This window comes from Heloderma suspectum, chromosome 12 (assembly GCF_057233095.1).
Source record: "Heloderma suspectum isolate Gila_16-S chromosome 12, 16-S_ref, whole genome shotgun sequence".
Classification (NCBI taxonomy): domain Eukaryota; kingdom Metazoa; phylum Chordata; class Lepidosauria; order Squamata; family Helodermatidae; genus Heloderma; species Heloderma suspectum.
Genome location: NC_139469.1, coordinates 16,611,705 through 16,636,533, shown reverse-complemented (window position 1 = coordinate 16,636,533; position 24,829 = coordinate 16,611,705). Strand labels below are relative to the sequence as shown.

The 24,829-nt window shown below is 43.8% G+C and overlaps 2 protein-coding genes across 5 annotated transcripts in view; both read left to right on the top strand.

The window, feature by feature from the left end:
- LOC146336612 (acyl-coenzyme A synthetase ACSM5, mitochondrial-like) overlaps positions 1 to 6,767 on the top strand; it is a 33,284-nt gene extending 26,517 nt beyond the window's left edge. For 2 of the 4 annotated variants that reach the window (XM_084818566.1, XM_084818565.1), the window contains exons 10-14: positions 1,014 to 1,115; positions 1,834 to 1,961; positions 2,049 to 2,148; positions 2,888 to 3,007; positions 4,794 to 6,767. In XM_084818566.1, the coding sequence (XP_084674692.1) occupies positions 1,014 to 1,115; positions 1,834 to 1,961; positions 2,049 to 2,148; positions 2,888 to 3,007; positions 4,794 to 4,883 (540 nt within the window). In that variant the 3' untranslated portion in view covers positions 4,884 to 6,767. Of the gene's footprint in view, positions 1 to 1,013; positions 1,116 to 1,833; positions 2,149 to 2,887; positions 3,008 to 4,793 lie in introns of those variants that run through there. The other 2 variants (XR_014785547.1, XM_084818567.1) reach the window with 2 other exon arrangements.
- Positions 6,768 to 12,153: 5,386 nt separating this feature from the next.
- Positions 12,154 to 24,829, top strand: part of LOC146336611 (acyl-coenzyme A synthetase ACSM4, mitochondrial-like) — a 28,644-nt gene continuing 15,968 nt past the window's right edge. Inside the window, exons 1-7 of the mRNA XM_084818564.1 lie at positions 12,154 to 12,229; positions 13,310 to 13,569; positions 14,093 to 14,303; positions 14,573 to 14,786; positions 17,749 to 17,892; positions 19,174 to 19,330; positions 22,576 to 22,655. Coding sequence (XP_084674690.1) covers positions 13,369 to 13,569; positions 14,093 to 14,303; positions 14,573 to 14,786; positions 17,749 to 17,892; positions 19,174 to 19,330; positions 22,576 to 22,655 — 1,007 coding nt within the window. The 5' untranslated portion in view covers positions 12,154 to 12,229; positions 13,310 to 13,368. The remainder of the gene's footprint in view (positions 12,230 to 13,309; positions 13,570 to 14,092; positions 14,304 to 14,572; positions 14,787 to 17,748; positions 17,893 to 19,173; positions 19,331 to 22,575; positions 22,656 to 24,829) is intronic.

The window sequence follows — 24,829 nt, the reverse complement described above, 5'->3', positions numbered from 1 at the left end:
GCCAGCTGTTCCGCGGAGCTGCCGAGGAGCACAGCTGGCCATGGAGGCCCCGGAGGATTCCAGGGGGGAGGAACGGAACGCCTCCCCCCCCGTCGAGGATTCCGGGGGGAGGGACGGAACGCCTCTCCCCCCACCATCAACATAATCCGCGGAAAGGTAAGTGACTTTCGTACATCCCTAAGTTCAGTCCGGTTCTGCAACTGAAAACAAATCGCTGGGCTCAGCGTGTGCTGAGGGGCCCCACGTTCTTTCATTCTGCATATAGGTCTCTTGCACTTTGCTCTGGTTGGTAGATCTTGGGTTTCTTCTAGTTAAAAAAACAAAAACGAATCCAACAAGCTTGATGTCTGTCCATGCCTGGTGTATGGAAGGCAGGCCTGTATATCAGAAATCCCCCAAGAGCATATATGCAGTTGAGCATCCATTTCCTTTCTTCTACACAACTCAATAGAAACCTGTTTGAACTGAGCCTACCCCCTTTCCTCTGTCTAAATATTCTCACTCTGGTTTCCATTTCTTGCTACGACCCAGAAATGTAATGGAACTCTGAGGACAGACTTATTATTTCTTTATTCCATAGAATTCAATGGGGGAACCATTAAGTACTGAGACAACCCTCACCTGGGCCACCCCATTTCCCCATCTATATATTCTCACTCTGGTTTCCATTTCTTCATATGATTCAGAGAACTCAGTGGAGGAACCTTGAAGTGGACATTGCTATCTGAATCAAAGCTACTGAGCCAACCCTCACCTGGGTCACCCCATTTCTCCATCTATATATTCTCACTCTGGTTTCCATATCTTGGTATGATCTCAAACTGTAACAGAACTCTCAGAACAAGCATATGTATTGTTTGTTCTTCTTCCAAGAACTTAATGGGAACCGCTGAGAACTGAGCCAGCCTCCAAAGTTTAACATTGATTTTGATGATGCACATGGGAATTTTAAATCAGCATTGACCAGTCACAACAATATATGTCACTTTTCTTGTGGTTCTTTGTTTCTACAGATTGTAGATGATGAAGGCAATATTCAGCCTCCAGGGGAAGAAGGGGACATTGCTATCCGAATCAAACCAAAGCGGCCATTTTGTCTGTTCTCAAAGTACATAGTAAGAATTATTATTGGATGCAGTTCAGAAGGCATGGTTCAAATGGTTACCCATTGCTTCACTTTGCAGGAGAGCTGGTGACATTACATTAGCTAGATTTTGCTCACATTTTAGACTTCATGTGGATTTTGCTCAAGGTTTGGATTTCTGCTACAAAATCATAGCAGATGGCATATTAAGTCTGAACATGGAACCCTAAGATTAAATCCTCATTCAATCCCAGTGCTCAAGCCATGCTCTTTTGAAACAGGGGCGGTGCCAGAGGTGGTCATTGTCTGGCACTTGCTATGGCCCACACTCCTACAGGGGGTTCACTGCCAACTCCAAAGCCTTCTGGCTCTATTCATCCTCTGCCTTGCTCTTGCTGCCTCCCCTAGCCTCTGAGCAAGCGAATCAGGAAAAATGAGGGGAAGCTGTGTCTTCCCCTGTTCTTGCCTTCTTCCTTTGCGTGGTGGTATGGATTGCGGGAGGTGGGGAGGGTACAAGCAAATGAGCAGCAGATACAAAAGAGAGGAGGAGGTGTTCCCACTCAGATGGGCAGGGCAAAGAGAGGCCATCTTCCCTGATGCCCCCCCCCCCGCAAAAAAAACAACCCAAAGCAAGCACTATTTGAAACTAAAACTAAAAATGCCTTGCTATTTTATCTTGAAGCATTTTGCAAAGGGATGGATCTGCAAGCATCAGTTCAGCATTGTGGATAATGTTTGTCTCTCTCCAGGATAACCCTGAGAAAACAGCAGCCAGTGAGCGTGGGGATTTTTATATCACTGGAGACAGAGGGACCAAAGATGAAGATGGCTACATTTGGTTTGTCGGAAGGTCGGATGACATCATTAATTCAGCTGGGTAGGCTGAGTTCAGGGTTTTTGCTTCGTTCTTCCTTTGCTTGGCCTTCAGCTGCAAAGGCAGGGGAATGACCACGCTCTCTCCTAGATACCGCATTGGCCCCTTCGAAGTGGAGAACACCTTGATCGAACACCCAGCGGTAGTAGAATGTGCTGTTGTCAGCAGCCCAGATCCCATCAGAGGAGAGGTAATCCTAGTGATCTAGTCATTCCCCAAATCCCATTAGAGGTGCACCACATGCATTGAACTTGCTTGGAAAAGAGAAATCCTTCTTGAAATATCACATACGGCACATATTGCACTGTATCCCATGGCATCGTTCCACTAGCACAAATGACGTTCTGCGAACAGAAACTAGGGTTCTGAACGATGCGCCGGGGGGAATCCAGCTAAAGTTAAGTTTGCACAACTGATTGCACAACCCCTTGTGCAAGCCATCGCGGAGATGGTCGTGCAAGCCGTTGTGCAGGTGGTCATGCGAGCCATTGTGCAGGTGGTCGTGCAAGCCGTTGCACAACTGAAAACTTTTGGCACAGCTCCACTGTGAAGGGGTTGGCTTCTGGAACCCTGGAAAGGAGCTCCCCACACTGTAACATTTTGCTGCTGGTCCTACTTGTCTTGGTTGATAGAAAAAAATAGTATACCAATATTCCAAGGGTAGAATCCAAGTAAAGTCCTATTTAGAGTCGACCCATTGAAATGAATGGGACTTAAGTTAGTCATGACTGGGTTCTTGGGGTAGAATCCAAGTCAAGTCCTATTTAGAGTAGACCCATTGAAATGAATGGGACTAGTCACTGAAGTCCCATTCATTTCAATGGGTCTATGCTAAATAGGACTTTACTTGGATTCTACCCCAAGAACCCAGTTATGTGGAAGCCTACTTTTTCTCCAAGTCATTAATGCATATAATTGGTGTCTTTTAGGTGGTGAAAGCTTTTGTTGTCTTGTCTCCTGCCTTTTTATCACAAGATCCAGAAAAATTAACCAGGGACCTGCAGGATCACGTGAAGAAAGCTACTGCTCCGTACAAGTATCCTAGAAAGGCAAGTATCTTAGTATTCACTGGAACACTGCAGTATATAAGTACAAAGCGTCAAAGTTGTGGCTCATGTCCTATTGGACTGATGAAATATGTGCCCCAAGGCTAGGCCAGCTGATGATGCTGGTCGAGAGAGTATTTCCCTGATAATAGCCCTCAATGCCTGGGGATATTCTAGACTATTTTCTATGTCCTGAACTCAGACCACTTTGGATTCAAATCACTTCAAATCCAAAGCTTTCCTTATATCACCAAGATGGGGCATTTTGCCTTGGATTCGTGTTTTGTCTAAAGCATGTTTGGGAACCTCCAGCCCAGTCAAAGCAGCAAAGCGTCTCCAGCTGCATTGGGGTGGCTTTGCCTGTGCTGTGCCTTCCCCATTTGGGGGGACATGTTGCCATCAAAGCAACGAAGTGGCCCCAGTCAAGGCAGCTGCAGCTGGAGAACTGCATCTGCAGCCTCAGTTGGGGCAGCTTCACCAATGCCTTGTTTCCGCCATCGGGGGCAACATGGCGTGGACAAAGCAGCAAAGCACCCCCAACAGCAGCAGCCTCAGTTTCCTTTATTTGCAACACCCTCAGGCCTTTGCATTTAAATATAATGTACTAAGAACAGAAGCTCATTCTGGACAGATACTGAAACTGAAGCTCAAATATTTTGGCCACCTAATGCGAAGAGAAAACTCTCTGGAAAAGACCCTGATGCTGGGAAAGACTGAGGGCAAAAGGAGAAGGGGACGGCAGAGGATGAGATGGCTAGTTAGCATCACTGATGCAATGAATATGGACTTGAGCACGCTCCGGGAGAGAGTGCAGGACAGGAAGGCCTGGCGTGCTATGGTCCATGGGGTCACGAAGAGTCAGACACGACTGAATGACTGAACAACAACAACAAAGAATAGAAGCAAGATTACTGCAGGCTAAACTTACCCAGGTTGGATTCTAAAAATGTACATGAAAGACAGGAGCCAAAATTAATACGCAATCCTTGTCACATAAAAGAATTAACCTGCCAATCTATCAAAAGGACTGTGTGAAATGAAGACTCAGATAAAATAATGATCTGATCTTAACAGCACTCGCTAAAAGTTTCGCCGTCTTTGCTGTCACCAGCTTGTCTTAATCTGCAAGGAGAAAAAACAGAGAAACATTAACTGATCACCCTGGAATAGTTAACAGTAGTGGAGTAATCACGTCTCTCTTCAAAACTCTGTAAAAAGAACAAAATAATAATACATGAGCTGCTGTTTCAATAGTGCCATCTCCACAGGTGCATACATGATTTTGCAAAAGAGTTTTGGGATTCTTTTAAGTCGGCTCTCGAGTACAGTGTATTCAGTCTTGTGTACGTAAAAGCTGAAGCATCTTCACATGCGATACACCTTCGCTATTGGGGAGGATGCAGTATGGGCAAAGTGGCTGAGAAAAGCCCGTGTGCAGTGGACTGGATGATGTCAGGAGGTGCAGCCAAACCCCCAACATCAAAGGCACATCCATATCCCCTGAAGTCATCCAGCTCATGGAGGTGGGGTGGGGGTCATTCACCCTACTACCCAGAATATGCTCCCCAACCCTGATCTTAAAGCAAATGTACAGTCCTACTTCTTAGACTAGTGTGTAGCAGATGTTTCCAGAAAAATGACTCGATTTCTTTGTTGGCTGCAAGAAATCATTAACCTGACAATACCGCTAATGTTAAGAAAATAAGCTGATGTCAGCTAAAGTCGTGTGACTGAACTGACACAAGGCTGCAAAAACGTGAGAGAAATTCTTTTTGCTTTCCCAACACAGGTTGAGTTTGTCCAAGAGCTGCCAAAGACGTTGGCTTCTGGAAAAATTCAAAGGAATGTACTAAGGAACCGAGAATGGGGGAAAGCCTAGATTCAGCTGAATATTTGCAGAGGAAAACGCTCCCAGTTATATCCTGCGATAGATAATTTCCCCTTTTGCCCGCTTCCCTAATTTATTATGTATCCCAAGGTAAGAGATCCATGAAATCAAGCAAGTAGAACAGTGCATCCCTCCTAAAGATGCTTCCAAAATTCTCCTCATCTGGATTTCTCCCTGATTTTTGGACTGTTGAATTACCTTGTTTGCAAAAAGAATCGATGCATCTGGAATCCTCCATTGTTCTTTTTTATATATACAACAATAAAACCCTAATGACTGCAATATTAATAAATGTACCATAATTACAACGTTAATGATAATCTCCTAACACCTTTATCCCCAACAATAAATTAATGAGCCGATATGCATTAATAAATATTAAAAGATGTAATACATGCTTTAGTATATTTGCTGTAGCAAAAAAAAACACCACGATCCTAGTATATGTAGGTAGAATGCACATTTAGGGGGAAAAGAAGGTATATCTCTTTCATTTTGATGGTGGTATCTCCATCTATCAATCCTTGATCTAACCTCTAATTTGTTATAAACATCTGTGGCAACATGTGTATAATATTAGACTGCCTTGCTACCCTACCTAATTTAGATTTAAAATTCCATTCAAGTCACCACCCATAGGGCTTCTCCTTCTATAAATACATATATTTCTATAATTTCCTTTTAATCAAGTTTTTAAACATTTTTTTACTAGTATTTTATACATAAATGTTTCCAGTGGTCATTCTGATATTATATATCCTGCCCTTGCAAAACACAAATCTACCATCCTCATCTTCCAAAATCTTGGCTACTATAAAAGAAAAGTTATTTGGAACAATTATAGCTACCTATTTTTTTCTCCAGATGCATAAATCTGCTCTGATACATTCATCTGTTCTAATACTTTCCCCTCTCCTTGTTTAATATGTGTTTCCTGAAGTAAAATCATTCCTACCTTTTCCTTTTATGCTAACACCTATGATTTCCTTTTTATTTGCTGAATTTAAACCTTGGGATGGGAGAACCAGGGATGTTCAGGGTCACTGAAATTCTCTGAAAACTACTTCAAAGCTTGGTTCAGCTCTCTCCCCTTCTTGTTTGCAACCTGTTTTTTTTTTCCTTTTCTTCCATTGAATAAAGCGTGAAAATGAACAACTTTTTTCAGAGTTGTGCATTTTTCAGAGTTGTGCATTTTTCAAAGTGCACATTTTGCAAAATTAAGGTTTATGGTTTAGAACATGATAGAAGTTGATGTGATTCCCAAGATGTAGACTATATGCATGTTTTCTTTTTCTTTTGGGATATTGCTTTAAGATCAAATCTTATTAGAATCTAGTCCTGTTTTATTTTGAGCAGAGAATAGGATATCAGCTTTTGATAGATCCTTTTAGAACACTCTTCAAAGACCATGTGTAAAAGATGGAGTTAGTAATTAACCATTTGATGGTTGCCAAAGCCTCAATAGCCTCATTGTGAAAAAGTAGTGCTGCACCTCCCTTATCCTTTTTTTTTTTAGGGTTTAGGGGATTTTAGGATTTTTTAGGATTTCAGGATTTTTTAAGGTTTTTTTTAGGATTTGGGATGTTGCCACAATGAAATGTTTACTTATTATATAAGCACACAAGAAGAAAAATGTTTGAAGATACTTTTTTTTGAAAGCTGCGGTGTTTTTGTCATATTTGGGAAAGATAAATTGAATGATAATGCTTGTCCATATAGTCCTTGTTTTCTTTGACTTGTATCTCTGTTGAAGGATATGTGTACTGGATGAAAGCTATGTAATGCCTTAAGAAAAGGAAAAAAACAACAACCATGTAATACGTTACAATTTGTATGCATGTCATATTCCCACTAATAAAACACATGACTAAACAGTATCCTGAATTTGTACATTCCAAAACGTTATAAGTAAGTTTCATTTCTGAATAAACCTGCCCTCCAATTGTCCCCTTTCTGATACTTTAAGGGCACAATTCTATTGGGATATTTTATCAGGATAGTTGGCTGCCTCCGAACTCGGAGGCAGCCGACTGTCCGATGCAGGGGTGGGCGGAGCACAGACGGGGTCCTCTCCTCTGCACCCCGGCTGCCCTACATTTTTGACTACACAGCTGATTTTGGCTGTCTAGCTGGGGACATCAGAGCAGGAGGGGGGAGGCCAGATGGCGCATAGGAAGCATCATAATGATACTTCTGCTGTCTCCTCCCTTCCCTGCCCCCAGGAATTAGGGGTGTACGGATTCCCCACCGTCTGTTCCGGTGGGGAACCCATGGGGGGAGAAGCAATCCATTTCTCCCCCCTGGAATCCTCCGGAGCAGCTCCCCTCTGCAAGGATTCCGGGGGGGGGGGAGACCGGCTTGTGGGCTGCTTGCCTTCCCTCCTGCCAGTCAGAGCCATTCGCCTCCTCCTTGTCCCTGCCGATTGCCATGTCTTTTCTTTAAAAAAAAAAAAGGCCATCGGGAGGATGTGCCCATAGACTTAGACGCAAATAGAGTCATGAATCTTGTTTCTAAGTCTATGTGTCCATAGGCTTATATGCAAGATTCACGGCTCTATTTTGTATATAAGTCTATGGGCACATCCTCCCGATTGCCATTTTAAATTTTTTTTTAAGAAAAGACATGGCAGTTGGCAGGGACAGGGAGGAGGCGAACGGCTCTGGCTGGCAAGAAGCAGCTGAGTGCTGTTCCACCTCCAGTCCTCCTGGAGCAGAGGTAAGTGGTCGCGATCTGCTGTGGATTACTGAGGCCGGATTCCAAAGAATCTGGCCTCATTTGAATCTGTAGCGGATTTCTCTAACACCCCTACCAGGAATGCCCCCTTTTTGCCCACTCCACACTGCAGTTACAAGCGTGGAGTCAGGGAAGAACTGTGCCGCCTATGAGAGGGTGGGGGGCATGGTTTCTGGGAAATGAGCTCGGAGCCAGTTTAGACACTGTCTAGCAGCCATAGGATTGCTCTCTAAGGGTGAGAAAAAGGTCCTACAGCTCCTAGCATTCCATGGCCAGCTAACTATATAAGGCTGCAGTCCCATTTACACTTCTAGCCAGGCACATAGTTACTCAGCCATTCTCAGCAGAGCTCAGGTGATATCCTCTCCTGAATCACATACCTAATATCTACTGTCCATTCCCATGATTAAAAAAACCTCCATTTCCAGTGAGCTCAACAGACCTAGTTTCCCACTCACAAGAGCCTACTACTGCAGCCCAATAGTTAAGCCCTACACACCCTTGTTTTTAAGCAAGGCCTTCTAATCTAATTGGCTGCAGCAGCAATTGGGGGAAGCTAGCCAGGGCTATAAAAGCAGGACAGGCTTGCAGTGAGAAAATGTCAAGGTAAAAAGAAGTGAAGCACACATGCGAGCTAAGCACCTGTGCGAGTTTAGCAACAGACCAAGGAGGCCAAGGCAATCAGCCCTTCCCTGCCTTCAGCTAGTAAATAATTTGTTTTTTCCAAGTTAACAAAGCAAATAATTAAAAACCTAGCAATGAAGATTGAAAGCTGGTAAGGCTATGGGACCTATCCAGTTTATTGCACTGAGTGTCACATGTATGACTGTCTGCTGGACAGAAGACATGGGTGTTTGCTCAGTACAATGAGCCTTCAGGGAATTAGTTTGTTCGCTTGAAGCCAAGGTTGCTGACCAGGAAAAGCTGAGAGTAGGGAGGAGTGAATTCACTGGAGCCACCCTCACATGCTTCTCCACCAGCTGGCCAGCCCAGTTGGATGTGCCACATGAACTGCCAGATGGTCTGTGGGTGCCCAGTGAGTGGCGTGTGCTGTCCCCACATCCTGTGAGCCACCAGTTTGCATAAAAATGGAAGCTGTGCTATTTACGTGAGTCATCATTTGCACAAAATGGCGGCCATCAATTGCCCCATTTATGCATGATTACAGGTGTAAATGCACCTTGTATATATGGTGAAAGCCATGACCGATTGCCACTTTCTAATGACTATACAAAATGTATGCAAATGTGCATACATGGGCAGGGCCTATGTGGGTAGAGCCTTGATCATTTTATCTTTGTACAGCACATTGCTGTTCCAGGTGTGTTGACTATTTATTTATTGAATACATTTCTGAATGGCACCCCACCTAACAGATACTTGAGGTGATGGGAGGCAGCAAGAAAAGGGGAGCAGAGCAAAGCAGAAGGCTGGAGTGCTGCCAGATGCCCCTGGAGTCTACTGAGCACCAGCCAGCACAGGGGAGAGTTCTGTGGTAGCAGTTGCTTGGGCTCTCTCCCAAGGCGTTTGCTCTTTCTGAGCTACCACAGCCTGCAGAACCTCAGGGAGTGCGACTGCTTGTCTGCTCGTGGGGTTAAATCCTGCCTGGCAGTGCAAGGACTTTGCCATGCTCACCAGTGAAAAAGACAAATCTTGGCGACATTCACATATGAAAAGAATTGAATGGAGTAGCCCTGGTAGGAAAGCCGTTTTCTCCAGCACAGCTTGAGTGCCCAGATAGCCCTGTTCATCCCCTCTTCAGCAAGTACCCCATTGCTACCTTTTATTTAATCCTTTCAGCATCCTGGCTGCATGCCTCCATCCTCTCTCCTGTCTTGTTCTCCCTCCTGCACAGCTTCGGTTCTTTCTGGCAGTAGACTTTGCCCTCCCATCACCACTGGAGAGCTCATGGCTCATCCTGTGTTCATGAAGTCTGTCCTCTCTCTCGTAGGTGATGTGGCTGTATTGAATTGTATATTATTCATTGAAGAAAGCCTCTCAAAGTTGTACAAGGAGGGCAGCCAGGCAAGGTGTGAGGAGCAGATGGTTGACCAGCATACATCCTGGCATGACTTTTTATTCTGTTTCTCTTAGGGTCAGAGTTAAAGATTCCCCTCTCTGTTGAAAGGAAGGAACTAAAGCATCCTGTGGAGTGGTGTGGGACAGCAATGTGAATTTTGGGTTCCTTTCATGAGGGAAGGAGAGAGAGAGAGAGAGAGAGAGAGAGATTTCCTATAGGGTGCATTTTTGAACGTTGTTTCCTGTAATGTACCTATATTTGTACTCATTTTTTGATTGCCAAACTCTGCTGCAAAATTTAGAGAACTGCAAATTTTGAAAGATAATGGTGTTTTGGTCTGCATAGTGGTTCAAAAGTGTGAAATTGGATAAGTTCACATTAAAATGAAAATGTGAACTGCATTAAAATGTTTTTGTTTCTTTTTTATTTTCTCAGTGTTTTAAATATACATACATAGATTTGTATGTATCCATAGCAAAACATATGAAATGCATATATATGAAAATACAGCACATCAGCTTCAACAAAAGCAGATCAGATATCCAAATAAGTATCCATTCAAAGCTGGTGTCTATACACCACCTGTTCAACTATTGAAAGTGTTGTAAGGTCCTCAATCAATTGCATTTATAGCAGGTGAGTGTTTTTCCTTTCAACGTTGTAATATCATTTTTTGGCTGTCAAAAGGGCATGGAGGATCCATTTATGCTGAACATTCATTAATTTCCAAGAAGCAGGTAGATAACTTTAAAAAGCATGTACATCAGCAAAAAAAATATTTTTTTTAACTGTTCCAGTACAAAATGTATCCATATAATAACTATCTCCCCAAAAGAAGCAACTCCTGGACATTGCCAAAAGATATGTTTAAAAGAAGCATTAGCTGCATTGAGCCACCAGCAACTAGCCAAATTAGACAAACCTTTATTAAAGACACATTGCGGTGTCCATTAGACAAAACAAACGTTTTTTGCTGAATCAGACGCAGCCTAAGATCCACAGAAGTGACAGGTATAGACAGAGAAGTAGTAATCCATTGATTAGGCAAAATGGAACAATCCAGTTCCCTATTCCATTCTGGTTAAAAAAAAAAACTGTATTTATTCCCCAATAACAAGTATTTATAGACATGGATCATGGGTCACTTCTCCTGACCAGCCTCAGTAAGTGCATCCAATAACAGAGACTCTGATGTCGTAAAAGTGCCTGGGCCAAACCTACATACTAACAAATGACATCACACTGCCCCCACTTGCGCTGCAGTGGATGTAAACTGGGGACCAGCCTGCCAAGACAGTTGATGATGCTGCAGCACGAAAAACCCCAAAACCTTAGGAAAAAAGAAAGAAGCTGGGCTACAAGCCCTGCCAATGGGGAGCCCTAACTGAGAGAAACTGTTGAGAATTTCTCCTCCCCCTGGAAAAATTCGATGAAATTGTCTCCCAAATTCCTCTGCCCACAAGTAAGGTGGAGAATTTCAAGAGGTCATTTGCACACAGCACTAGTTCTCTCCTTAAAATGTGGGTAGAAAGGAAAGAAGTGAAGTGCTGAAGGTAATGTTTTACAAATAACTAATTAGGTCAATTATTAGAGGATGCTGGCACTTAGCGACTTGCCCCAGTGTATACTTTGGACTGTCTTATTATCTCTTGACTGTGAAAAGTACAAAACAGGGCCAGAGCATGCTCATCAGAAACAATTATCTCCAAGTGATCCCTGCCATGCATTTTTTGAAGCTAGAGATAGGCTGAAAGGCATCAGAACCAGTGAAGAAGCTCTTTTTCCAGAGGTCTTCTCCAGCAGTCATTGATCTAGTTCCTTAATTACCACCTCTTACAGGTTAGTACCATGCACCATTGTACATCAGTCTCCAACTCATTTGAACAACAAAACTGATGCTGCATTGAAAAAGTACATTTTAGACCTGCATCCATCTGGTGAATTGTTGTTTTTCCTTTTCATTTATTGTAAGTCCTAGATAGACCCAATTCAACTATTCTTCTCCCCAGATGGAAGGTAGAACCATCCGCTCATCAACTCCCACACAATTCAGATCCCATAGTTCAGTTTGTACTAGGGATGACCGAATGTGTCAATTTCAGTTTCTCTCTGTTTCTCTCTTTTTCCCTCCAGTCTTAAATTGAGATCATCCCAAACTCTGAGAATGTTTTTTAAGTTTGCATGACGTTTCATAAGCACTTTTGTGCACATTTCTCCTACTGCTTGTATTATTGCATACATTTTGCCTAATCCTCCCATTTTTTGCAAACAACTCTCCTAATATAGTGCATTTTAACATTATTTTCTGTGATGCATGTGTCTTTGTACACATTTTTGTTGCTGAACCCCAATGCAAAATTCAGAGAAGTGCAAATTGTGAAGGATAACTGCATTTTGGTTCACATAGCAGTTCAAAAGTGTGACATTAGGTACGTTCACATTAAAATAGAAATCCCAACTGCTTTAAAATGTGAACTGAATTAATTTCTCCCCCATCCCTTGATTTTACAGGGTTCCACAGTGTAATTCAGCAGGCTGGCTACAGAAAGATGGCAATGGAGTAAATTCCAGAAACGGGTGTCATGTAAGAGTCAGTTAGTCAGAGGAGGGAGGGAGGGAGGGAGAGAGAGAGCGAGAGAGATCTATCAATTTTTGTGCCTGTTTATTTTCTCCATTATGTTTAATTGCAGCTCTAGGGGGAGGAATTTGGAATGGGGTTACTTTGCAGAAGCCAACCAGACGGGCAGATGAATGCATTGTAAGATAGCTTTCCCCAACTTGGTGCCATGCAGATGTTGTAGACTACAACTCCCAGCATTCCAGAACATTAGCCATGCTGGCTGGGGCTGATGGGAGTTGTAGTCCAAAATATCTGGAGGGCGCCAGGTTGGGGAAAGCTGATGTACAGGGAGGGGAAGGGTTGGTTAAAATCTTTCTGCCAGGATCTCACTGCCTTAGGCAAGTCTCTCATCTACAACCAGGGATGGAATTCAGGGAGACCTGGGTAGGGTTAGCCCACCCTGTTATTTTAAAGGGGACCCCCATCTTACATAGGTATTACCTTGGGTTCTCAGTATTTAACCATTTGCTTATATTAGGGCAAGAGAAAATAACAGAAGTAGTCAGAAAATTAGATTTCACTACTGTATTTCATCTGAAAATTTGAAACATTTTTCTAGGCTGTCTCCTGAAAACAGGCTAGAAAAATTGACCCATTTTACAAATGCTTAATTCCTCGATAGTGTGCTACGTATGTTCATATTATAGGTTTTGTGGCTTGATGTGCAGTCTGTGGATGGATGGTGTATGTAAGTTATTGGCTCTACACATATTTCTTGATCTTGTTTTGTGCTTGCGGCACATTGCACTAGCCTGGATGATGGTACAGTGATATCATTAGCCCCATATCCTCTGTGGAGGGCTACCTTCTCCTTGAGTTCCAATTCATCCCTGACCTCAACCCCAGATCTCCAACAGGGGGCAATCAAACTAGCCTAAAGGGTTGTTGTAAGTGTTAAAACAAGATAATAGAGTTTTGAACACTCCAAAATATCTTTATAAATTATTATTATTATTATTATTATTATTATTATTATTATTATTATTATTATTTGGTTCCCTTGTAAGTATAATGATTGCCTTCTCTGCCTTGCTCTTCTTGTAGACTGAGACTCCCAAAGGCCTAATTTGACTAACGTTGTGGCAAGATCTCAATCTTCTGCCATGAAAACTTTAGCAAAATCACAGATTCTCAAATCCTTCTGGATACTTGGACAGCCTCATCGCTCATTTCACAGCCATCACCGTGTCCTTAGCTCTCCCATACTGGCACAATATGAAGCTGTAAGCCGTGGAGAGCAGCAGCTACCCGAGTATTTTAACTTTGCAAGTGACGTACTGGATAAATGGTCACAAATGGAAAAGGTATAATTGCTTTCCTTATAGATCAGATGGCTGTTTCTAAATAAATATCTCATCTCAACTTCTTTTTGAAAGGCAGAAATAAAGGTGGGTGTTTAAACTATACACAAAGTTTTAATTTAAATTGACTTCTAAACAGCAATGGGTGGTGCATGCATACACACACACACACACACTAATGCACACAGCATGATTTAGGGCTTTTCAACATGAGGAATTTATCATGTGCTCATCATCCCTACTCATGGTTGTATACAAGTTCTTTAGACAATGTTGTGACCCTCCAGTTTCATTTTTTAAACAGCATTTTCAGCACGTTCTTTTAGAGCAGGGAAAATGCGGTATTTATTTCTGAAAGTGAAAGAACATGCTTTTTTCACTTGTGTATTTGCATTACTCCACTTTATTCACACTGAAAACATTTGCTTGCACCAGACATAAAGCCTATAAGCATTACTCTGCAGCAACTGTAAGAAGAAAGCAAACCATTTTTGCTGTTGTTCTTTTCGTTGCATTTATTTTTTAGCATGGAAAGCGAGCTTCCAACCCAGCGCTGTGGTGGATTAATGGAAGAGGCAGTGAAGTGAGATGGAGCTTTGAGGAGCTGGGTATCCTGTCCAGGAAAGTGGCCAATATACTTTCAGACCAATGCAGCCTACATAAGGGAGATAGAATTCTGGCCATTCTACCCCGGATCCCAGAATGGTGGTTGCTGACCATGGCTTGCATAAGGACAGGTCAATAAAATTTGCTTTAAAGTTGGCAGGACCTGACCAGTCTCTGACCAGTCTCTGACCAGTCTCTGACCAGTCTTTCCCCCTGCTCAAGGGCCAGTTTCCTCCCACCAGTCTTCCCACCAGTCTCTGACCAGTCCTCCCACCTGCTCAAGGGCCAGTTCCCTCCAACGGCTTCCCAGTTCAGGAAGGAATGTTTAAACAGTAACTGTCTAGCACTGTTTTGCACGGGAGCATCTCTGTCTTCAAACGTAACACAATTACTCTTGTAGGAATCATCGTTATGCCTGGAATATCCCAGCTGACAGCTAAAGACATTCAGTACCGACTGCAAGCTTCCAAAGCCAGGTGTATCGTCACCACGGATGCTTTAGCACCTACAGTGGACTCCTTTGCAGACAAGTGTCACTTCCTGCAAACCAAACTGATGGTATCTTCAGAGAAAGGCAAGAGAGATGGGTGGCTGAGCTTCAACGAACTGTTCAAGTGAGCATCCTCCCTTGTGTGCCTAGTGGCACAATGGTATGACCCAAGGGAGGATCTGTAAAACTTCACGGGAAATATTCTGCCTCCTGGGGCGCTTATATTTGCTCAGGGATGGGGGGGGTCAAGTCCCCCAAGCCAATGTTGCCTCAACTACATTGGCTACCAATTTTATTTCTGGGCTCAGATCAAGCAGCTGGCTTGCAAGGTCTAAATCACAGATGGGGAACCTCTTGGCTTGTGGGTCAAATCCAGCCAGGGCTGGCCCAAGATATTTTGCTGCCTCAGACCAAGAACAAGATGGCGCCCCCTTCCCATTATATGTACACAAGCCAACCAGACGGGCAGATGAATCTGTCACCAACACTCATGTTGGGACAGCATCCTCCACTGCACCTGGAGACATCAAGCTAACTAACTTAGGAGGGGCAGAGCAGGCCTCATGGCACTCAGGTCTCTCCTCCAATGCACCTTGCTCCCACCTCCCAGCATATGCCTCCTCAGGCGACTGCTTCACACTGCCTAATGGTAGGGCCAGCCCTGAACTCAGCCCTCCTAAGTTCCCAATCCAGTCTTCTGAGTCACCCCAGATGGGCAGGCCCCCTTTCTCTGGCCACATCCCCTTTTCCCCAGCCGCTGACTGTTTCATGGTTTCCCAGTTTTTCCCCATTCTGAAATGCTTCTCCTAAGCTTTAGCTCCTGTCAGTAAGAGTTTTAACTAAAATATGCGGGGGGGGGGGATTGGTATTGTTGGTGTCTTTGGCCCCATCCCTTTAGCCCTGCCTCCTTTTGTCTTTGGCCCCACCCACCATGGGAATGTGGCCCCTGAAAGCTTCTCCAGAATTTATAGAATCATAGAATAGTAGGGTTGGAAGGGGCCTACAAGGCCATTGAGTCCAACCCCCTGCTCAATGCAGGAATCCAAGGAATCCACCATTTAATGTGGTGCTTGGGCAGAGCCAGAAAGATGTCCCCCAGCCCTGGTCTAACTGACCTGGGACCAGAGTATCTCAGGAACTGCATCCTTCTATGGATGGATGGACTAGGGTGGGGCCGCACCTCAGTGGCAGAGCACACGTTTAGCATATGGAAGGCTCAAGGTTCAATCCTCAGCGTGTACAGTGAAAAGGTTCAGGTAGCAGGAGATCAGGAAAGGCTGTATCTCAGCAGCAGAGCACCTAGTTTGCACGCAGAAGATCCAAGGTCCAATCCTTGGGCATCTCCAGTTAAAAGAATCTGGTCACAGGTGATGAGAAAGACCTCTGACTGAGGACCCTGAAGAGCCAGTCACTGCCAGTCAGAGCAGACAATAGCGGACTAGATGAGATGAACAGCCTGACTTGTGAGGCCTTCCTGAGTGCCCACTTTCCGATGGAAGTAGGATTGGTGGGGATGAGAGAGGGGGAGTATTTTCAGTTGTGGCACCCAAACTGAGGAACGCCTTCCTAAGCCAGGTCCATCTGGCTCCTCTTAATCTGACCCCCGTTTTAAGACAGGCTCCTAACTTAAGACAATTTTATTCAGATCGGAATGGAGAGCCAGCATGGTGTAGTGGCGAGAGTGTCAGACTGGGAGCCAGGAGATCCCAGTTCTAGTCCCCACTTGGCCATGGAAGCTCACTGGGAGACTTTGGGCCAGTCACAGACTCTCAGCCCAACCTACCCCACAGGGTTGTTGTTGTGAGGATAAAATGGAGACGAGGAGGGTAATGTAAGCTGCCTTGGGTTCCTTGCAAGAGGAAAAAGGTGGGATATAAATGAAATAAATAAATGGATGGATGGATGGATGGATGGATGGATACAGAGATAGATAGTAGGGGCATGCGTTGGATTTGGCTGAAGTCCGAAGCCTGAGCTGAATCAGGCCTCTTTGGACCATTCATGGTGAGAACTGACCAGAACTGTAATGTTTCTGGGCTCACAACAGGCTAAAGGAATGAGGAATGACTTAAAATATAACTTTGTTTTATGGAGCATCTAAGCATCTCTTGTACAACAACCTACCAGCCTCTGGAACCACACAAGTCAAGTGACTTTAGGTCAAGGCCTCAAATTACCAACTCCTTAATACTAAGGGAGTGACAGTAAAGTATAAACTCTATCATTACAAGAACCAGAGCCGGACCCTGAACAAGACTTCGTTCACAATTTGGCTTTGGAAAGGCAGATGGTGGAGGCTGGTGGCTCTGATATCAGTGGGGCAGTGAATCCACTCCAGGTTTCAGTCAGAACCAGCCAGAACTCTAAAGGAGCTGTCCAAGGTGCTTAGTACCAGCATCTACTAACAGTGTGTCTCCAAAAATAACATATCTTGCTTTTTAGTGCTGCAAGCCACCTTGGGGGACTGCTGCCCTGAAAGGAGGCCAAGAAATGTTTTAAATAAACAAAATCAAATTAAATCTTTCTCTGATTACTGAGGCAGGGTGTAGACTAACTGACAGGACCACTTCCTAATCATGGTGCACATTTTATCAGGGGCTCTGCAATCCCTGTGCTTTGGGGGAGGGAAAGGATGGGACCATGAGGAATGGATATTCTTCCAACACCACCAGGTTTCACTATGAAAAATCTTGAACTGGTTTCCAGTCGTCGTAACTCCCCAGCCCCTGCACCTATACTTCTGAAAATTTGCAAGCTTCTTGCCTGGAGATACCTCTATGATGTGTGCCATTTTCATACAAATTGCCCCAAAAAAACACCATGGGGGGAGGGAAGGGGAAGCAAATGACTGTCCCACACCTCAAATTTGAGGACTCGGCACAGAATAGAGTTAAGATGCTACATCTCTCTCTCTCACACACACACACACACAACCCCCACTGGGATGTCTACTTTACTTAAGACAAAAATTCCTGGGGGTGGGGTAATATGCAGTTAACATCAGGTATGGTTTGAGCCTCACCTGTTTAGTCATCTGTACTTGTAGCTACTTCATTCGTTCTGATGTGATGTTCTTTGTTGCATAGAGAGGCACCTGCTGACCACACTTGTGTAGAAACAAAGCTCCAAGATCCAATGATGATTTACTTCACCAGTGGAACCTCAGGTGCTCCAAAAATGGCTGAGCTGTCCCAAGGGAGTCTCGGTTTCAGGCCAATCATCAGCCAAAGGTACGAACAGCGGTTCTATGAAAACCGAACGATGTGCACGGCCAGTTCAGCAAATTCTATGTGCAGGATTTCATGGTTGGGAATATATTCCTAGGGGGACAAAGTAAACATTTGGGGGAGAATAATGGAACTCCCTATACCGCCCACAGAGCTTTGGCTATTGGGCAGCATGGAAATGTAATAAAAAAATAAATAAATACTAATAAATAAACCCCCATATCCAGGTGCAGTATACCTCAGCTTACCAGCTGTTGGGGGAAAGAAGCAACAGTCTATGTTACATGATTTATAACATGTTTTTTTGAGAGCCAGTGTGGTGTAGTTGTTAGAGCACTAAACAGAGACTGGGGAGATTTGTGTTCAAATCTCTGCTCAGCTACAAAACCTAGCAGGTGACTTGGGTTCACTAACTCGCTAACCCACCTCACAGGGTTCTTCTGAGAATAAAGATGGGGTAGCAAGCATAGTAACCCTGAGTTCTCTGAAGGAAAGGCAGGATAAAAATGTAATGTTTTAATTTTTTTTTTAAAAAAAATCATACCGTTGAGGAAATCATTGAGTAGAATGTGTTGACTTTAATACCAGTGGGTATGACTTGTCAGCTTTTGAATATAACTTGTCAGCTATTGAGTATAATTTGTCAGCCACTGAACATGACTTGTTGACCTTAATAACACTGAGTATTAACTCGTCAACCATTGAGTATGACTTGTTGATCACTGCGTGTGGCTTGTTGACCACCGAGTTTAAATAATCAACTATTGAGTATGACTTGTTGATCACTGCGTGTGGCTTGTTGACCACCGAGTTTAAATAATCAACTATTGAGTATGACTTGTTGATCACTGCGTGTGGCTTGTTGACCACCGAGTTTAAATAATCAACTATTGAGTATGACTTGTTGATCACTGCGTGTGGCTTGTTGACCACCGAGTTTAAATAATCAACTATTGAGTATGACTAGTCAGCCATTGATTCTAATTTGTCAGCCACTCATCAACCTTAATACCATGGAATATTTTATTTTATATTTTTTTATTTTATTACATTTTCTCTACTACCCAATAGCCGAAGCTCTCTGGGTGGGTCACAAAACAAAACTTAAAACCATAAGATAAAATAACATAGTAAAACATACTTGTATAAAACATACTTATACAAAACATAATTGTATACACTGACTATGACTTGTTGACCTTAATACCACCAAGTATAGCCTTCCATGAGTTTGAGCTGCATAGCTGAATTGCCTATCAATCTTTTCTTTCCTCTGTTTATCAGATACTGGTTGGATCTAACCCCTTCGGATGTTATGTGGTGCACTGTGGACCCAGGCTGGGTGGTGGCTGCACTGGGATCTTTTTTCAATCCATGGGTTTTGGGATCATGCGTCTTTGTACATAACCTGCCACAAGCAGAAGCAACAACCATCCCAAATGTAAGATGCACCAATCTCACGCAGATTTGCTCATATATTTTCTTCATATATTCTTTTCATATATTCTTTCCTATTTCTCTTTACCATGGCAGCCATTAAGTGGATGGGGTTAAATTAAATGGAGGAAAGAAGTAATCAGACTTAATTTTTTTTTTTTAAGTTGATTCCTTCTCTTCCTGAGCCTCCAAGTTAGGGTGGAATAACATCCCACATCAGGTTAATTAGACCACAGTTAACCTTGATTTACCTGTAATTTGTTTTTATTGTGGTGTAGGCCCATGACAGAAGAACTGCTGCCTTGTTGCAAAAATCTGAGGCCCCATCCCACAATGACTTTAAAGCAGACTTGAAAATGTATGGGTGTTACTGTTGTGACTAGAAAGGTCTATCAAATGATATATTGTAGGAAGCTGCCCAGGTCAAATTATTTGTCTGACTGGCCCAATTTTGTCTACCTTGACTGGCCACATCTCTCCAGGGTCTCAGAAAGAAAAATTCTGTCTCACCATCAGTTAGCTGGAGAAACTGGGACCTCCAGCATGTATATAATGCCTGTGCTCTACCACTGAGTTATGGCCTCTTCTGCTCGGGGTTTAGTCTTGTCTAGAAATTTAACCCAAGACCTCTCACACCCCCAAGCAGGCAAGTGTCCAGACCCCCAACCTCAGGTGTCCAGATGCTGTTGGACTTCAACTCCCATAATCTCTGACCATTGGTCATGCAGGCTGGAGATCATGGGAATGAGCATCTATAGCTTTCAAAAGTAAGAAGCTCAGAGTACTTGTCATATGGAGTTTGGCTTCAGGAAGTATAATCTCTGTGGTCATAATGGCAAAGGCCGGCATCAAATAAGGGCATGGCCGGCCACTTGCCGAAAGCCCACACCCCAGCAGGTGCCGACTGACAAGAATTCCCTGGACTTGCTCCTCCTGTTCATCACTGCAGCCTGCTTGTTGACCTGCCTCTCACTCTGGTCCAGCCAGACACTGGTGATGGTGAGAAGGATCTAGCCATCATGACTAGGAGCCATGGATAGCCTTCTCCTCCGTGAATTTGCCTAACCTCCCTTTAAAACTATCCAAATTGGTGGCCATCACTACTTCTTGTGGTAGCGAATTCCCTCGTTTAACTGTGCGCTGTGTAAGGAAGTCCTTCCTTTTATCTCTCCTGAACCTCCCACCAATCAGCTTCATGGGATGATCCCACTGGGTATTATGAGAGAGGGAGAAAAAGGTCTCTCTATCTACATTCTCCACACCATGCATAATTTTGTACATCTCTACCATGTCTCCCCTTACTTGCCTCTTTTCTAAGGTAAGCTCACTTCATCAGGGGCCTCTCCCAGCCAACCAGCTATTGACAGGAGACCCACAAGCAAGACATGAGTGCAACAGCACCCTCCCACCCATGTTCCCCAGCAACTGGTGTACATAGGAGGCATAGTAGCCATTGACAGACTTCTCCTCCAGGAATTTGTCTAACCCCTTTTAAAGACATCCAAATTGCTGACCAATCGCTGCATCTTGTGGTAGTGGATTCCATAGTTTAACTCTGCACCGTGTGAAGAAGTCCTTCCTTTTATCTCTCCTGAATCTCCCACCAATCTGCTTCATGGGATGACCCCACTGGGTTCCAGTATTATGAAACAGGATCTCTCCTTAAGATGTATTTCTTCAGATTTTTAAAAATTAAAACCAGCAGGCTGGCATACTGCAAAGTGAAGTGCTCCCCTCCAGCAGCACCATCTTTATTTTCATGGCTTTGTGTTTGGAGCTCAGACTCCACCTCTGCCTTGTGTACTTAGGTTCTTGGACAACTTACTTTTCTTTTAATTTCACCACCACTTTCTGGGAAATGAGTGTTTTGCGACTGGCTGTGGTAGACATTTTATGAATGGGCAACACACACACCCCAGCAGCCTTTTTGGTGAAAGTGGCCACTCTCAACATTCCCAGTGTTCCCACTGACCTAGAAATGGGTACTCAGGTTTTAGGCCCATCCTGGCCCTGAAGTATGAGAATCTCCTTTCCAGTTACATTTAGCTCAAAACATGACAAAACTGAGATTTTTGGATTAATAGTTATGCTATGTATGCATGAAGGTTTGAGGAGGAAGGTATATAAAGAGAGCGAGAGAGACAGTAAGAGCAGAGTTGGGGAGACCAGAGCCTGAAGAGAGAGCAGAAACAAGCAGCCTGGAGAAGCTGTTTTAAATTACCAGTAAACTGTTGTGGTTAAAACCCAAGTGTCTAGAGTGTCAACCATCCCACGCCTACAGCCTAAACCCCACATTATTGGAAAGGGGAAGGTAAAAGAAGGAAGGTGGGTCTCTTAAGGAGGCAAGAGATCCTTAAGGAGTTTATCAGGGGGTCCAAGTTATAAGGAGAACCCTGACAGTATGCCACGAGGAAGGACCCTTGATGTAACGGAAGTAACTGAGACCAAATAGAACAGACATCTATGAAAATACAACCAAATGGAGATTCCTTTCCTGGTTCTTTATGTCTACCACTTCTGTGCATCGGTTTGTTTGTGTGAGGCCCAACAAGGTTAACATAAGGCTCTATTAAGTTGATATTTTTATTATTATTATTATTATTATTATTATTATTATTATTATTATTATTATTATTATTTCTTAGTCACCTTTCTCTTTAAAAAGACCCAAGGAGACTTACAACAAAATTATCAAAACACAAAAACTAACTAGCTAACTAGTTAAAAACTAGCTAAAAACAATTTCCATTAAAATGCCAAAACAAGTAACAAAATAACAAAACAACTAAAAAATCAGTATGGAATCAGACCACAACCACTGATGCATTAAAAAAAAACCATCCCTCACATGCCTTCAGATGCCTAGGAGTAGAGGGAAGTCTTGCCTTGGTGCTGAACAGATATCAATGTTGGTGCCAGGCAGGCCTTACTGGGGAAAGCGTTCTGCAGTCAAGGGCCACCACTGAAAAGGCTCTCTCCCTTGTTGCCATCCTCCAAGCCTCCATCAGAGGAGGCACTCTGAGGTGGGCTTCAGATGTTGATATCGGCATATGGGTAGGATCATGCCAGGAGAAGCATCCTGTCAGGTATTGCGGGCCTGAGCCATATCAGGCTTTGTAGGTCAAAACCAGCCCCTTGAATTTGGTGTGGAAACATATAGGCAGCCAGTGCAAGTGGACCAGGATTGTCTGGGCTCAAATGGTGTAGTTCATCTACAAACTTTGTTTGCCTTCTTTTTTTACATACTAGACTCTCTCCCGATTTCCCATCACCACCCTCCTGAATGTTCCTACTGTGTTCCGCATGTTGGTGAAGAATGATCTCACCAGGTACCTTGTGAAGTTGCATTTGAACAAAGATTATTCCAAGAAGGATTTATCTACTTACAGATCCCAGTGTCAGCAATGTTGCTGACGCTTGAATTTCCCTGCTTCAAAACACAAACCTTGGCAACCCATAACGCTTGCCTCAAACCCCAGTTGAATGTTAGAACCCATGAAGTCTTCTCCATCTCTGGTTGCATTCTGAGCTGGGAAAGAGCTCCTTCCGCTGGCAGCTGCCATGACAGTGACAGGGAGGAAGGCCTCTCTTGCTCTCCCCCCTCTGTGGTTACTTTACTACAGCACTGGTTTAGTGGTAAATTTTGAGGAGCAGGCACTGATCGTGACAATCCCCCTTGCCATGCCCCCAAGGAGAGTCCAAAAATGCAGGCAGCTGCATTGATCCATATCAACAAACCAGTTCTAGCAGTTTTCATCTCCACCAGGAGCAGGTCTTTTTTTATTGTATTTATATCCCACCTTTGTTCCTCCAAGCACCCCAAGGTGGCTTACATTATCCTCCTCCTCCTCTCCATTTTATCCTCACAAAAACAACACCCCTGTGAGTTATGTTGGGCTGAGAGTCTGTGACTGGCCCAAAGTCACCCAGTGAGCTTCCATGGCCAAGTGGGGACTAGAACCCAGGTCTCCTGGCTCCCAGTCCAGCACTCGAACCACTACACCACACTGGCTTTTGTGAAGCTCATGGGTCTTAATTAGGGATGAGTTGAGCTGCAGGTTTTTCTCAAAATCTGGGAATTTTTTCCAGGTGTTCTTTTTATTTGCGTAAATAGAAATTATGCAAATTGCAGCTGCAATTTGCACAAATAACAGCTGCACTGTGCACAAATTGCAGCCACAATTTGTGCATATTTATATTTACACACACACACACACACACACATACATATATATACATATATACATACATATATATATATATATATATATATTCCTAAAGGAAATCAACCCTGAGTGCTCATTGGAAGGACAGATAATGAAGCTGAAGCTCCAATATTTTGGCCACCTAATGCGAAGAGAAAACTCCCTGGAAAAGACCCTGATGCTGGGAAAGACTGAAGGCAAAAGGAGAAGGGGACGGCAGAGGATGAGATGGCTAGATAGCATCACCGATGCAATGAATATGAACTTGAGCACGCTCCGGGAGACAGCGCAGGACAGGAAGGCCTGGCGTGCTATGGTCCATGGGGTCACGAAGAGTCAGACACGACTGAACGACTGAACAACAACAATATATATATATATATATATATATATATATATATATATATATATTAGGAAAACCCACAAACTGGTCTGATTCAATGCAGGTTGAGTTGGGCCAAGTCGTGGGGAAAAGAGCTGAAGTCTGGGGGGCTGAGCTGTTGCAGCGGCCATTGCTAGGTCACAGAAGTAGGAAAGGAGCAGGGAGTGCTGTGCTGAATCCTGCCCCCTATTTTCAGGAACATTTTCTCTTCCTGTGAAAGAGGCATTACTTTTTCTGCCTCTTTCACAGGGAGGGAGATGATATCAGAGAATTTTCTCCTTGGGGAGGGGGACAGCATTTCCACATACCTTTCTTATGTGTAGGTGATTCTTGAGTAGGGATGTACAGACTCCCCACCACCCGTTCTGGTGGGAAATCTACCTGGGGGGGGTGGCGATACATTCCTCCCCCCCCCCGAATCCTCCGGAGCAGCTCCACTCCGCAAGGATTCTGCGGAGCCGCTTAGCTTGATGGCCGGAGCCGTTCTCTTCCGTGCCGATTGCCATTTAAAAAAAAAAATGGCGATCAGCAGGATGTGCCCATAGACTTATATGCAAAATAGAGCCATAAATCTTATGTATAAGTCCATGTGTCCATAGGCTTATACGCAAGATTCACAGCTCTATTTTGTGTATAAGTCTACGGGCACATCCTGCCGATCATCATTTAAAAAAAATGGCAATCAGAGTGGAGGAGAATGGCTCCAGTAGAACAAGGAATCCCATGCAGAATCCTCCTGGAGCGGAGGTAAGTGGGGGCGATCCACTGAGGATTCCGGCGGTCAGATTCCAAGAATCTGGCCTCATTTGAATCCGCGGAGGATTTCTCTAACATCCCTATTCTTGAGGGGTCTTCTTTCTATTTTTTTTTTTTTAAACACCCCCTGTACTTGCAGGAGCACAAGACTGTTCTCCAG